Below are 14,121 nucleotides of genomic sequence, written 5' to 3'. Positions count from 1 at the left end.
CCCTGCCCGCCCGCCAGCCCGGCGGAACGCTCGCACCGGCCTCACCACGGCCAAAGTTCAGCGTCTCCCTTCCCCAGAGCGGCAATTCGGGCAGCCGCTGGCCGCTCCCGCCGCTCCCGGCAGGGCGGCTCCGGCCCCGGCGCCGCTGTGCATCCCCGCGCCGGCAGCTCCGGCCCCGGGCCCGCACTTACTTCTCCAGCAGCGTGAGGGCCGTGCTGGGGTTGACCCGCAGGTACTTGGAGGTGGCCTGCCCGTAGTCAGCCAGGTAGGTGGACCAGTCCCACACCATGAAGAGGTCCAGGAGCTGCGGGGGAGAGGCGGGTGAGGGAGTGCGGGGCGGCTCTGCGGAGAGAGGCCGGGCGCAGCCCCTCGCCGAGCGCAGCCAACACCCCCCTTCACCTGCCCATTTCTTTCTTTAACGTCTCTCACCTCCCTCAGTGTGCGGGGAGGCGGCTGCTCAGGTTCGGCCCCAGCAGGGGATGCTAATGGCTTCACGGCTTTAGTATTTGGGAACTTGCTTTACCGTGAGGAGCAAGACAGGGATGCTCTGTCTGCTACTTCTCACAACAATTTAAATGAGAGGTTCAGGTAGTCTCAACGAAGTGAGTGGCTGCACTCTCCATTGTGACTGATCCCTGAAACTCAGCGCTAAGCCCTGGGCACACACTTCTGGCCCAAACAAACCCAAACACTTCAGTAGAGGAACAAAAAGCCTCCAAGCACAATTCTATGCTTAGCTGCAGTTTCAAATCAGGTCTTTGACTCATGATCTCAGAGCTGCTGTTCGAAAAAAAAAAAAAAAACACCAAAACAACAGCCTGCTTTTACAATCAGATGCAGTGCTGAACCTCCAGCCTTCAAAGCCTAATTCCCCCTCCAGCATCACCGGGCACCGCTGGGCACCCTGCCCAGGCTGCCAGGGGCCAGGGCACAGGCAGCCCCGCTCCGGGATGCCTTTCCCACGGCTACCTGAGGGCCAGCGGGCCCCACTGCCATTGACGTCAATGGCGGGGCGCCCCAGCTTCCCCCTGCGTCTGGTGCCTGGCCTTGTCCTGCTGCTGAGGGCTAACAAGGGCTTGTTCCCAGGCTGTCCCGTGTTAGCCAAACCTTCTGTTAAAATAAGCGTTGGGAACTACTAACAACTCTTTGCCCCAGCGTGCAGTGCCTGTGGCTGCTCTGCTGAGCTGAGTCCTCAGTGTAATCTAGAGCCCCGCTTCCCTGGAGACCTGCTGAAACAGTAATGCTGGAAAGAGGTGGGCTGGAACAGGATTTTGTGTAACAAAACCACTTAAAAAATGTAACAGACATTTACATTTTTAAAATGTAAACTGTGTGACTGCAAGTCACACCATTTTGCTATTTCAAGGAAGAACCCTGTTCACTTCAAACATTTGCTTCTGCTAAGCCAGACCAGAGCTGTTACAGCTGGGACACAACAGTAGCAGCCCCTACTCCTACAGCAGAGCTACAGCAGGCGCCGACTCCTATGACTTCTCAGACTACACTAAGAGGAGGACTGCAGCCCAGAGAACCTCGCCTTACTCAAACTTCTCAGCCTGATAAACTGTCAGAGGTGTCCAGTAATGCTCATGGCCAAAATCATAACACCAATTTATTTACAGAATAAAAGCACAGATCCAGTCTTCCCAGCTTCAAATTTCTATGTTTTTTTTGCAAATTTTTTCCACTTCCAAAACATGTTCTTATGTTACTTTCAAATATAGTGTCTAATTTTAATACATAATTTTCTAATTAATTACTCCTTCCTTATTTGTCGTGCAGTCTTTTAGGACTAGGTAGCAACATTTCCTGGCAGTCTAATGGACCTCTGACACACCTACTGCTCTATTATCCTAAAGACCTTCAGGCACCCTTACAAACCTCAGTGACACTTATATTTTACATTTAACTATCTCATAGGAGTGAAAGGATCAAAAACCCAAGGAGGCTCTGCTTACTAGATATCCATGATAACCACCAAGGTCAAATTCAAACAGTTCTTTCCCACAAAGCCCTTTCTCAAGATGGACACCTCCAATTTCACTGAGTTCCTGAGAACATGCCTTCAGTCACCAGGCAAACAGACTTGGGAAGGCTTGATAACTCAGAAATTAGCATCAGTTGTGAAACTCACAGCCTCAGTTGCTACTTCATGTCACTCTTCACTTGTTATTACATGTTTTACAGAGTTTGTGGTGCCCAGTCCTCACAGAGGTATTTTAAAGCACAACCAGAAGAGTGGAAAGATAGCACAGGCAGATGCACAAGACAAACTGTGAGGATAAAGCTGAAAGGAACCCAAACTATATGATCTGGTCATTAATAACTTACTGCTACTTACAGTGCTACTTGTCATGGGCTCCACATGGGACATGGTCCTTAAGGATGGACCAATGTTCATGCAGCTGTATTCAGTGAGTCAGAGATGGAAGATTTCATTTCTTATCCGTATTGTACCATTGAAATTGAGGAGTCTGTGTAAATCCTTGACAGCCCTGAAGCTGGGTGAAACGTATCTAAAGGTGTCCTGCTTGCAATGTGCAGCCAAAAGTCATTGGTGACTGACAGTTACAGTGTTGACAAATTCAAAGAAAGCTTCCTGACAATACTGCGTGTGAGTTTCATACAATGCTTTCAGTGTTTGACTCAACTGATTGTTGAGTCTCTGGGAAATCTCAGTGACAGTGATGGCTGGAAGATTACACCTCACTTGTCACCTGGCCAAACAGGGGTATATATGTAGGGCTCTAAACAGACCGTGAAGACTGTTGTTTTTCAACACGAAGTAAAAAAATGTCACACAGAACACAAAGCATATTGTGTACTCCAAGACAGTCCTGCCCCTAAAGAATGAACACCCAAAGAGCCACTGTTGTCAAGGGAGCTGTACCCAGAGCTTTTTCCCTGCTCCATGCATGGTCAAAGAGCTGCATGCAACCAACCACATGGCAATAAATCTCTTAAGTTCAGGCAGCTGATATGTGGCAGGCAGCTCAAAGACCTAGACATGCAATCAAATGACAAATATCACTTAGTCACAGCCCCCTTCCCTCCTCCTGGGCATCTGTTCAGAGGCTGCAGTGTGACAATCATGTCCTGGCTCTGGATTAAATGTGGCAGGGAGCTGCAGACACTGCTGCAGACCAGACTGCTGCTGTGCATGATTATGCATTGAGCATTCTGTCCCATTCACAGCTGCAGTTCTGCACCGTGGCATACTGTGGGGCTTTGACAGCAAGTACTGCAGACTGTGTGGTGGACGAGAGCTGGCTGGTGTGCAGCTCTTGGGATCTGTGTCCTGGCGATTCCTATCACCTGCATCTGCCCTGGCACCCAAGCTTGGTGCATGCCCAGCCCACGCAGGCATTTTGTGAGAGCAGCAGGTTGGCCAGCAGCCAGTGGCAGAGAGGACAGTCTAGCAGAAATGACTCACTGGCTCCTGGACCACCATATGGGTGGTGGGAAATAAATTCAATCCATTCATGCAAAGCTTCACTTGAGCACAACACCCAATTCACCTTCACTCCCACAGCAACATTGCAGAAGTGTAAATTCACCAATCTGTTTCAATTTCTGCTGCTCTGTTCCTTTCTGATTTACGCCATCTTTTGCCACACAAATGTGTGCCCTATTTAAATTAATCATTTTAATTTCTCTCCTTGATACAGAAAAAGTGGAACTGTCTTGGCCACAGGCAGATGATGTACATGAGGCACAGGACAGTTTGCTAATTCTATGACAGAAGTTTTTACTGCAGCCTCTAGGATCAAAAATTATTAAAGGCCAAGTTAAAGGAACATTTCCCTACTACTGTTTTATCTATTAAAGCCTTCACCATTACTGAGATAATAATTTAAAATAGGATGCATTGTTTGTATTGTCTAACAAGGAATGCTCTACACTGGCATACACTGTCAAAAGATAAATATGGGCAAACAGTAGGTCCTGGCAGTAAGTCCCAGCCTCAAAAATCAGTCAGAGCCATGGAGTGTATCACATCATACTGGTGCTACTGGCTGCAACTCCTTCAAGGTTAGATTGTGCGCAGCTTGCCTTGAAATTACAATAGGAAAAATGCTTATTTTGCACATGCATCTTTCCTAAGTTAACATGTATGGAAAAACTTCAGACAGAAAGGCAGTCTCCCTCACTGCTCAGAGTCTGGAGGCAGCACAGCCCATTTTGGCTGTTAGAAAGCTACTCAGCCCTACCTAAGGAGCCACCCAAGGGTGTTCAGTCAGAACCAGCTTCTCATGCAACCAAAACACTGTGAAGCACTGAATAAACTATGTATAGGTACTCTGCTATCCAAGAACAATGGCACTGCTGTGCTCTTTATCCCATAATACATGAAAAATAAGAATAAGCTAAGACAGGCAATACTATAGCCAAGTATTTTATAATGAAGCAGAATATGCTTCCCTAGGAGCAATTATTCCCTTCTGACTAGGAACAATTTGCAAATATGTGTTTGTGTCTGAGTCATTGTGGAAAAAAACCCAAACAAACGAGGAACAACAGAGAAAAAAAAGAACAAGCTTTAGCCTTTCTTGCACACCACACAGAACATCCTATATATTGTCCACTTACTTCCATTTACAATATACAGTCTAAACTTCCACCTTATTTAGAGGATTTTGCCTCTTCTAAAGGTATGATATAAGGAGAACCTTTATCCAGTATCTTGGAACCATGAGGGCCGATCATCAGAGAGCAGGATGATTCTTGTAATGAACGTGCAACAGTGTTGCTTTCCCAAACCATTACATCATTAGTCACATACATATACTTCTAACATCATAGGTAACTTAAGCCTCTGGTTGCTGTACTGTAGTTTTATTTTGAATTATGCTCTACAGTGCTTTGATTTTGTAATTTTCCCTTCATGTGCAAGTATTTTCTAAATGCCTTTTATGTCTAACATTGGGTCTCTCTGTAGAAATAAACATCACTTGGAAAAGAAAGGTAATTATGTAAAGGTTTATAGTAATTTCTCACATTATACAGATAACACTGCCATTTTTAATTGGAAGACTTCTATTTTAAAAGATACTAAACTATGTTTTGATTAAAAGAGCTCCTACTGTAAGACCTTGCTAGCTAACAGGATCAGTTAACACAAAACATTATAATATTGATGCTATGAGGGGCAAAGATCTTAAACTTTTAGGGACAGAATTCTGATTTCAAATAGGGTACTTTCACCTATTTTTCAAAGTTAGTACTCCACCGTTTTCCCAGTATCTAGGTGATATGGCCGTGTTTGAATAGAAATCACTCTTCATCATTGCCCACTAAAGCTTTGTATTGTATTACCTAAAGTTCAGAGCAGCTCAGCCATAGTCCTCTATTTAGGCCATCTTGTAATTATGTGAGAATTTTGTGCACTGGGAGCTGCTGGAATCGACCATCCGGCCTTTTCAATGCCATTTGAGCCTCTTGTCACATCCTCAGATATCATACAGATGCCCTTTCCTTTTTACTTTTGGGCAACTGTCAGGAATAATCTTGGAAGAGAACACAACTTTGGGAACTAGCTATGCACAGAGTGAACACAGCAACAGACAGAAGGAGGAGACACGAGCTCTGCAGATGGAAATGGGGGTAGTGTTCATCAGACACTGTGCTGGTTATACTACAAAAATCCTAATTGTAAGTTATCAAGGTAGCTTAGTGCAAGCTGGAATGGTGCAAGTTGGAATCTCCTCTGAAGCAGCATGAGCATCAGCAAACAGCTCTGGTTGTACAAATGGCATCAGCGATTCACGAGCTGGAGGTAAAACTGAGTTGTACACTTAATTTCCTACTTACCTTTCAGAAAAGTCAAATATTCCATCCAAAGAAAAGTAATTCTTTTAATATATCACTGTCAGTTATGTCAGTTCTGGCCCACTCTCCTTGCTCACAAGCTTAATATTTCTTATGCTAAACAGTTTATTAACCCCTAATCACCCAGTTACTTCTGGACTTGACTGCATATGTAATTACCTTTTGTCAGGTACAATTTGCCTGATAAACATGTCAGAACACTTGCTGCTTAGTCTGTTGAAACAGATAAATGCTGTCTTTCCACAGCCTTGGGGCATAATTAACAGGGAAAAAAAAGGCAGTTATAAAAACACACAGAAGCTGATTCAGTGAGGCAGGAGTTCACAGCGTGCAGCCCGCCAAGGCCCATTGCCCGGCCCGCTACGCTTGCCTGAGCTCTTATTGAGTTCCAGCCTGCTGTGACAGGGCAAAGGGGGCAGCCCTCAAAAACTGAGATTTAAAGTAGGTTTCCACGTGAACTTCAAAAAAGAGTGGGATGATGCCTGTTAAAAAAAAAAAAAAACAAAACCAAAAAACCACAACCCAACAACACAGTGAAGCAGCAGATAATGAAATTGGTAGAGTCTCTGTCATCATTATGTGTTATATGCTCAAACAGACTCTCTGGGATGGGACCAGGAATGGAAAAACTAAAAGAAGGCAGAGGAAAAAAAAAAAAAAAGTCAGGACAAGCAAGCCGCTCAGGATTAACTAAAAATGCTTTGTGGCATCCTTGGGCTCAATTGCTTCTGATTTCTGCCCTGTAGTGTTTGCAGGTTATGTACCCATGCGCTACGGGGAGTGCGAAAAAAGAAATCCTTACCTGACCTCTGGATAACCCAAACAGGAGATTAGCCCATTTCCAAGCAAAGCAGGTTGTCACACTGTTAGGCCAATTGCTTCTATTGACACTTTGCATAAACATCTTACACAGGGTGATCAGAAAGGACTGTTACGCCATTAATGCTCTTTTTATTTTTTTATACCTAAGTCTTACAGAATAAAGGCCTTTCTGAGTTAGGGATAACAAAAGGGTCAAAAGGTCACAAACATTCTTTTAAGTAGGCAAAAATCAGGGAAGTTTAGATTCACTGAAAAGTGCAAATTGGAGGTTTTTTGCGTCTTGAAACATTCCAGCACATTCAGCTTTTTCTAATTTCACCTCTGGTAAATTCGTTATCTACTTAATTGTGCGTTTTTACTTTTACTTTTAAATAAGAAAAATGTTAAAGTCATCATTTTAGGAAATAGCAAGCTGTCTAACCTTCTCGGCTAATCAGTAATCTAAACATACTTAGACATTACCACTGAAATCCTTGTGAGGACCAGTGTGAAAATATACAGAACTTTTTCTTGAAGTGGGATGACTGAACAGTCTCTCATGTACACTTTTCACATAATTTACACAGCATGTGGTTTGCACTGTGTACAGCAAAATATTCTATATTTTCTTTTGTTTTGCTTTTGCTTTGATCAGAGATGGAAACAATCTCCCTTTAATAGTATAAAAGCCACCTGCTGGGCATCACAGACTACAGCTAATTGGTAAATTCTTTGAAATTTTGATATAATGGATTTTGACCTCTTTAATTAAAAAAACCCAAAGCCTAGAATACGGTGAACTCTTCTGGGAAATGAATAGTGCCAAGCATATACAACTGCAAGCTACACCCAATCTTTTCTTAGGAAAGAATACAGAAGTAAGATTACAATTTTTTCCTTGAGGATGCATGGCCTTTGCCTAGGAAAAAAAAAAAAAGGCTATTGCTAGCTACGTATCATTTAAGTCACTAAGATAAAGAAAGAGCTAACACATAAATATTTCAATTATTACTACTTTTATTGGGCTTTGGAGATAAAAAGCACCAAACATGAAGGTGACTTTTTTAATTTTAAACACAGTAAACTCATAAAAGCCACTCACAAATGTTCCAGCTCTCAACATTTCCTACTCCAAGAAGCTCACACTGTACCAACCCACCTTGTTTTAAGAAGGACAAATGGGTTTCAGGACCCAGAAGGAAGCCTGTCAACCAGAATCGTTGCTGTTTCATAATCTCTGACATAACGTTAACCTTTCAGTGGAGCTATAATCTCATTGCTTTGGGAACTCTGAGGCAGCACTGTCTTTCTTTTGTTAAAACACTTATTTATATTCTGCCCAGCATAATAGGGCCATGGTCCATGACTGGGACTCATAGGCACTGCAGTAACACAGCTACACAACAAGAACAACACTTTTTTAATCTCTGTTTAGGTTTCATGCACAAGTATACACGAACATACCTTACACAGGTATATACTTATTTCCAACAAAAACCATCTACATGACTATGAAGATAACACCATCATTATTCATCAAGTTATGCTCCTGTTAATTAAAGCATGCACACCATGAAAGCACTTATTAAATTGGAAAACAAAACATAAAGGACCAGGATCAGAATCAAAACTTGACAAAGACAACTCTTGTTTACTCTGAACATTTCTTGGTTGCAAAGGAACAACTGAACCACTTAAAATATAGATACCTAAGTCCAGTTTGAAAGACAAAAAGACAGTTTGCTAACTGTAGAATAACACCATACCAAACAAACACAATTATCACCTAATCAGTAGGTGTTCATTACTGCTGACAAACATCTTGTTAGTCTGGTTAGCAAGTCTGCCTGCCACTTGCCAAAATATTTTGTTTTATTTAGACCTGGTGACTTATTTTGTGAATGTGGTGAATTTCTGAATCCCCCTACTGATCACATAACTGGAATAACACACATTGGTCTTGTATTTCAAAGTGTACATTGATCTCTTGATCTGCGAACGTCTCCCTGTAGCTTATGCTATTTTTCTGAATTGGTACAACAAACGGATTTTCAAAGTGGTGTTATGGGGACTTAGCTATGCAATTCCCATTAGTGTCAATGGGGGTCGCAGGCTAAATTCCTAGACAATGCTTTGAAAACTGAGCCCTGGATTTTCAAAGGAAGGATAGTCTGTGTTAGAAAGGCAGTGTCTTTCAGTTTTTAAGCCACTGCATTAAAACGTGCCTTTTCCTTTTAAGCACCATGCATTTAGAAATTGTGTCTAAACTTGGGACATTGAAATGTTCACAAGAATGAAACAATTTTGTATTTAAATGCTACCATCTGTTTCAAATTTGGAAGTGAAATTGTATCTGTCACTTTCTTGAATGTTGGGATACAATCTTCAACACATTCATAAATGTACAATGTATAATGTTATGACAGCTGAACCATTGGGATTTGTTGCTATGCTAAGAAAAAACAGAAGTTATTTGTATTCATATATCTTTTGCAAGAAAAAAATCCTTGCAGAGGGCAGAATTCTTTCTTAAAATTTGGACCGTGTGGTACACTTTGAGAGATGCCTGGTCTTGTTATAGTCATGGAAATTCTTTTTATTCTTTGGCACTTCAAAATGAACTTAGACCTACCTATGAAATAGAATGCTTGCTGTTGAAGTCACGTGAACAAGCTTGTTGCTGTTACCATAACGAGAAAAACATTCCCAATGTATAATTTTTACAAATCCCATTAAAACTTCAAGCAACCCAATATGTAACATCTGAAGACACAGAAAAGTAGTTTCTGAGACAAATATAAATAGCTAGGCCCCATGAAACACACAACATAGCAACAACTAATACCTCTTCAAAGAAGATTTGTTTAATTACAGTGAAAATGTTTATTATGAAGTGTGTTGTTCTTCATCATTAAAGAATAAGCTGGACTAGTAGCAAAAGAACCGTCTTTTGAGTCTAGAAGCAGGGAAGAGTTTGAAAAGCAGGAGCCTGGCAGACAGTCAGGCTCCACAGGGCACGGGCTCGGGCCAAATTGCTCCTGTCAAGCGTGCTAGTCCGTACACAAAGTCCCTTTAGACAAAGCATAAAACTATGTCAATAGCAAATTTTGTGTGGATTAAAAATTGTGTATTATGCAATGGTCAGGTCATTCACCATTTTTTCTGGTTTTGAGCTCCTGACACAGAGGTGTACACACTCAAACAGCACTAGGGGTGACAAGTGCAGCCCCCCAAAGCAGGCCATCTGCCTCTCACCTGAACAAGACTTTGAAAACGCAATTTCAACTGTTAAAACTATGAAATATTTAATATAGCATAGTTTAATTTCAACTGGCATTTTCACTTGGCTTCTGGTTGTTTTTTTTAAACACTGGTTTGCCAGTAGTACTTAAATACTGACATCTACCAAAAAGAAATTTTATAGTTTAGTTTATTTAATCTTTAATTTTCTATAGGCACTTCTTTTTTACTTACACTAACTCACAACAGGTTTGCTTTAAACTATTCACTTGTCTATGAAATAATGCCATAAACAGCACATCCTGTAAAAAACCATCTGAGATGATTCACTAAAAAATGCTGTCAAAAAGGTTAAAAATCTAAAATTAAATTTTAACCACCTTCTCTGGTTTAGAGGTGGGTTTAATTTAAATTATTCTAATTTGGTGTAACTAGAAAAAAAATTCAAAACCAAAACACATTCACTTCCACTTCCATACTGTGTTCTGGAACTGAACACTCCATCTGTCACATTTAGTATTTAGCACTATCCATAAGACTAGCTCCAGATGCCTGTAGTCTTACAAGTATGTATATACACCATACCACAAGACATTTGTACTTGACAAATGCTGGGTTTAACTACCCCAAAACTGTCCTTGTTCACACACGCATCTAATCTAGACAGTCAGGCTGCTGTACCCTAGAACTGCAGTGGTCTGCCCAAGTGTACAACTCCAAGTTTAAATTTGTGTCCAGTTACTTCTAGGATTGAAGGAAGGAGCTTTAGATATACAGCCCTGATGTGCAGATGCAAACTGATGCCTATGGGAAGACAAGTGAGCATGGCACAGCTCCATGGTATCAGCTTTGTGCTCACAGAGGAAGAGAAGAGTTCAGCTCTTTGTGTGATGCTGCAGCCCAAAAGCAGACCCAGGACACCGCCAATGTGCGCACTGCTGGGAACTAGGGATTCAGTGAACAGGGCATTGCCCTCTCCCAACTTTCCAGTCATTTCTTGTCATATTCTGACTTGGACAAAACACCAGAGAAAAATTACTTCTATGAAATATGCTGAAATTAAATTGCTACAGAGATTGATTCAGTTTAACAGGAGGATTTACATCAGATCTAAAATGGTTATGAACACTCCTGAATCTGCAGCAGTTGGTCTGCAGTTGGAATTCTTACAGAAGTCCATGATCTGCAGTGTGTACTACGAATCGTATTATTTCCACTGAGATAACCTTGGGTTCTACAGCAGGTAAGGGGAAATAGTTTGGTTCAACACAACAGAGTAATTATTTTTTAATTGACAACTTTCTTTTGGTTTAGTTTCTTTTAGCATCTGTGTTTTTCTTAAAAGCTGCACATCTAAAATTAAAAAAACCAAATTGACAGCCACAGTGTGCCAGATTCTTCTCTTAGGCAGCCATCAAAACACTTCAAATTTTATATACAAGATGTCTCTCTGAAAAGCTTCTGGAGGAAGCAGATACAAATACAGCAACTGCTCAATAAAGTATCTCAGCTGATCTTGGGTGCTGAGCTAGAATACCCGAAAAGCCACTGAAATTCAAGATGTAACAGGCCACAAAACAACATAAATCTGTTTGCTCCCCTAAACAAAAATCCAGTGCAATTCATAAGGCGCAGATACTTACAGATGTGGCCATCATAAGTTTACCGTAAACAGATAGTTATTTCTTCCAAAGTAGTGCACTCAAGGTATGGCTGCAAAACCACCCTTTGTAGCAGATGAAGTTACATCCCCTAGGGAAAGCTATGCTAGACCTGAGAACCCCAGGACAAGGAATTCCACAATCAGTAGCTCAGGAATGTAAATAGAGACAAGTTAAAAGGAAAGCCAAAATCACTAGGAAAAAACTTCCATATTCTTTCATGGACAACCTTCACTTTCCTCGTCAGCTACAAGAAAACATTTACTTCCCTATTTATATCTACCAAACGACTCTCAAAACATTTTAGGAAATACCATAGCCCATATAAAATCCTGGTTTTGTTTTGTTAACTTGTCTATAAAACTTGGTTTAACAAAGGCTTCCAAGCCCAGCAAGTTGCAACCTGGATACCTCAACATTTCCTTTTTTAATTGGGTTTTTGCAGAAGATCTTTCTCATCTGGCAGTTGTTTGCAAACATATTAGGAAAAACCCCATTTTGCTCAAAGGCAATAGTCCAATAGAATTTCTTTTCCAAGAAATACATCTTCAAGAAATTATTCTCCTTAGAAGATGGTCTTTTCCCTTTAGATTATGCATTTTCTCCTCAATTCTATAGATAATATTTTCTATAAATGTTTTATCTAAAAAATTATTTCTTACGATTTCTGTGGAAGGCCAAGTAAATGCAAAATATTTTGTATGTAATTTGCAGTAATTATTCTTCATATTTTAGCTCCAACAGATCCTAGTACACATGGAACTTTTGCTGAGTAATGACGGCAAAATTCAGCCTGTAATGCCTCCTGCAATTTGAAAACATCTTCCCTTGATTTTACTTGCCACTTTGAAATGTTATCCCTTTCTAGTGAGTAATCCTGCGCTAGATTCTTTTGCTTCTTAAACGAACATTATTCTCACCCTTTATTGACTGACCAGATCTATTATCACATGTAAGCAGTGTTAATCCTCTAGTAATTAACACCCTTATTAAAGTAATTTTAACTCAAAGAAGTTTAAATCGCATTATTGGTTTTATTTAATTAAGCTATGAGGGCTGTTTTACAGTGTCATTTGAGTTTTCAGCTTCTGCCTTTTCTACCAGTTACACAGGTGCCCCCTGCAGCTGCCACACCCTGACACACACAAGCCACCACCGTCACCCTACCCCACCCAGTTAGGAGGGCATTTCTGTCTAGGAGTTATTCAACATTATTCCATTTCACTGTGAACTTTTTCAGCTATTCCGCATGTCACTGGATGCAAGACACAGACACTATACTAAACATTTTACCATTCCCAGAGCTATCATTTGGATGTGGAATGATAGTATCACATTCACCCTTCCAGAGGTGCTATCTTGTTAGTGCCTAAGTGAAAGAGCCACTTCTAATGTCCTTTCATACATCCTAAGCAAGGGCAAACATTTTTCTTTAAACTTCGGACTGGCAAAAAGAAACAATCTGAATGCACTTTGTGCCACTTACAACAGCCACTTTTTCTGTTACTTTGAAAATGAGTTTTTTTACAGACCGTTGTTTTACAGACCTCAGGTAAGCTACTCAACTGACACATTTGACACAGGGTCAAAAGATGAAAACTGTCTTCTGGTTTAACTGCATCAGGTTACACTGTGCACTCTGGAAGAGTGTGGGCTAATTATGTGTCCTTCTGAACGATTTCCTGGAGGCACACTACTGAAACTGGGAAAGCTTGAGCTCTCCTGGGAATAAGGCAACCTGATGGTTTTATGGACTTTATACACCATTAACTGTGTACTGAAAGTCTTTCTTTTCTTTGGATATCTCTTCAAATTTCTACTGTTTAAAATAGAAATGTTCTTACTGGGTCTCAGCATAAACCATGGAGAATTATAAACACAGAAAGAAAAGGGTAAGAATAATAAGGTACATTTACAGACACAAATTGACTTTTTATCTTTTTCCCCCCTCATCCCATATTTTTATGTTCTTCTTTTCTCCCCATCATCTAGTGCTTCCATCTAGTCATATCTTGATTTATTTCTGCATTATTATGTAGAAATATTCACTCTTCATTCACACTTTCTATAATTGCAGGGTCTTTTAAGTTGCACTATTCCTTCGCTACTACTGCTCTAGAGAAAGTCCTCTGCAAGGAGGACACAATCTATATGTGAATCTTCCATGTGAGCTTTGTTATTTCAATATTCTTTAAAATAGCACAATTTGTAAAAGGATAAATTGCTCTGAACCTGATACACCCATGTGAGCCATAAATGTTAACATATATGATAAACTATGCCTAAGAACATGCTGGTTCAGTCATATTGCCTACAGTACAACTAGTGTACTTCATTCAGACACCAGCTATAACAATCCAGGATGAAATTTAATTATTTCTTTTGCCAGCCATTGCTATCTTTGTATTAACTTCAACTCCCCAATTTCACTGACTGACAGAAGGTGGTCTAGCTAGACAGAGTAATACTTTTTAATTTGTATTTCTGCAGTTCTAAGACAGCTAACTGCAGATCAGTGTCACATTATGGTACATCCTATACAAACACTTTTGAACACATGACCTTTTTTCCCCAAGATATCACGATCCAA

At 40.7% G+C, this 14,121-nt stretch overlaps 1 protein-coding gene across 7 annotated transcripts in view; it reads right to left on the bottom strand.

Annotated features, from left to right (window-relative positions):
- Positions 1 to 14,121, bottom strand: part of EXOC6 (exocyst complex component 6) — an 89,230-nt gene that overhangs the window by 1,738 nt on the left and 73,371 nt on the right. For 6 of the 7 annotated variants that reach the window (XM_066323819.1, XM_066323821.1, XM_066323820.1 and 3 more), the window contains one exon: positions 192 to 304. In XM_066323819.1, coding sequence (XP_066179916.1) covers positions 192 to 304 — 113 coding nt within the window. Of the gene's footprint in view, positions 1 to 187; positions 305 to 14,121 lie in introns of those variants that run through there. The other variant, XM_066323825.1, reaches the window with a different exon arrangement.

Source organism: Sylvia atricapilla, chromosome 8, assembly GCF_009819655.1.
Source record: "Sylvia atricapilla isolate bSylAtr1 chromosome 8, bSylAtr1.pri, whole genome shotgun sequence".
NCBI lineage: Eukaryota > Metazoa > Chordata > Aves > Passeriformes > Sylviidae > Sylvia > Sylvia atricapilla.
This window is presented reverse-complemented; position numbering and strand designations above follow the sequence as displayed.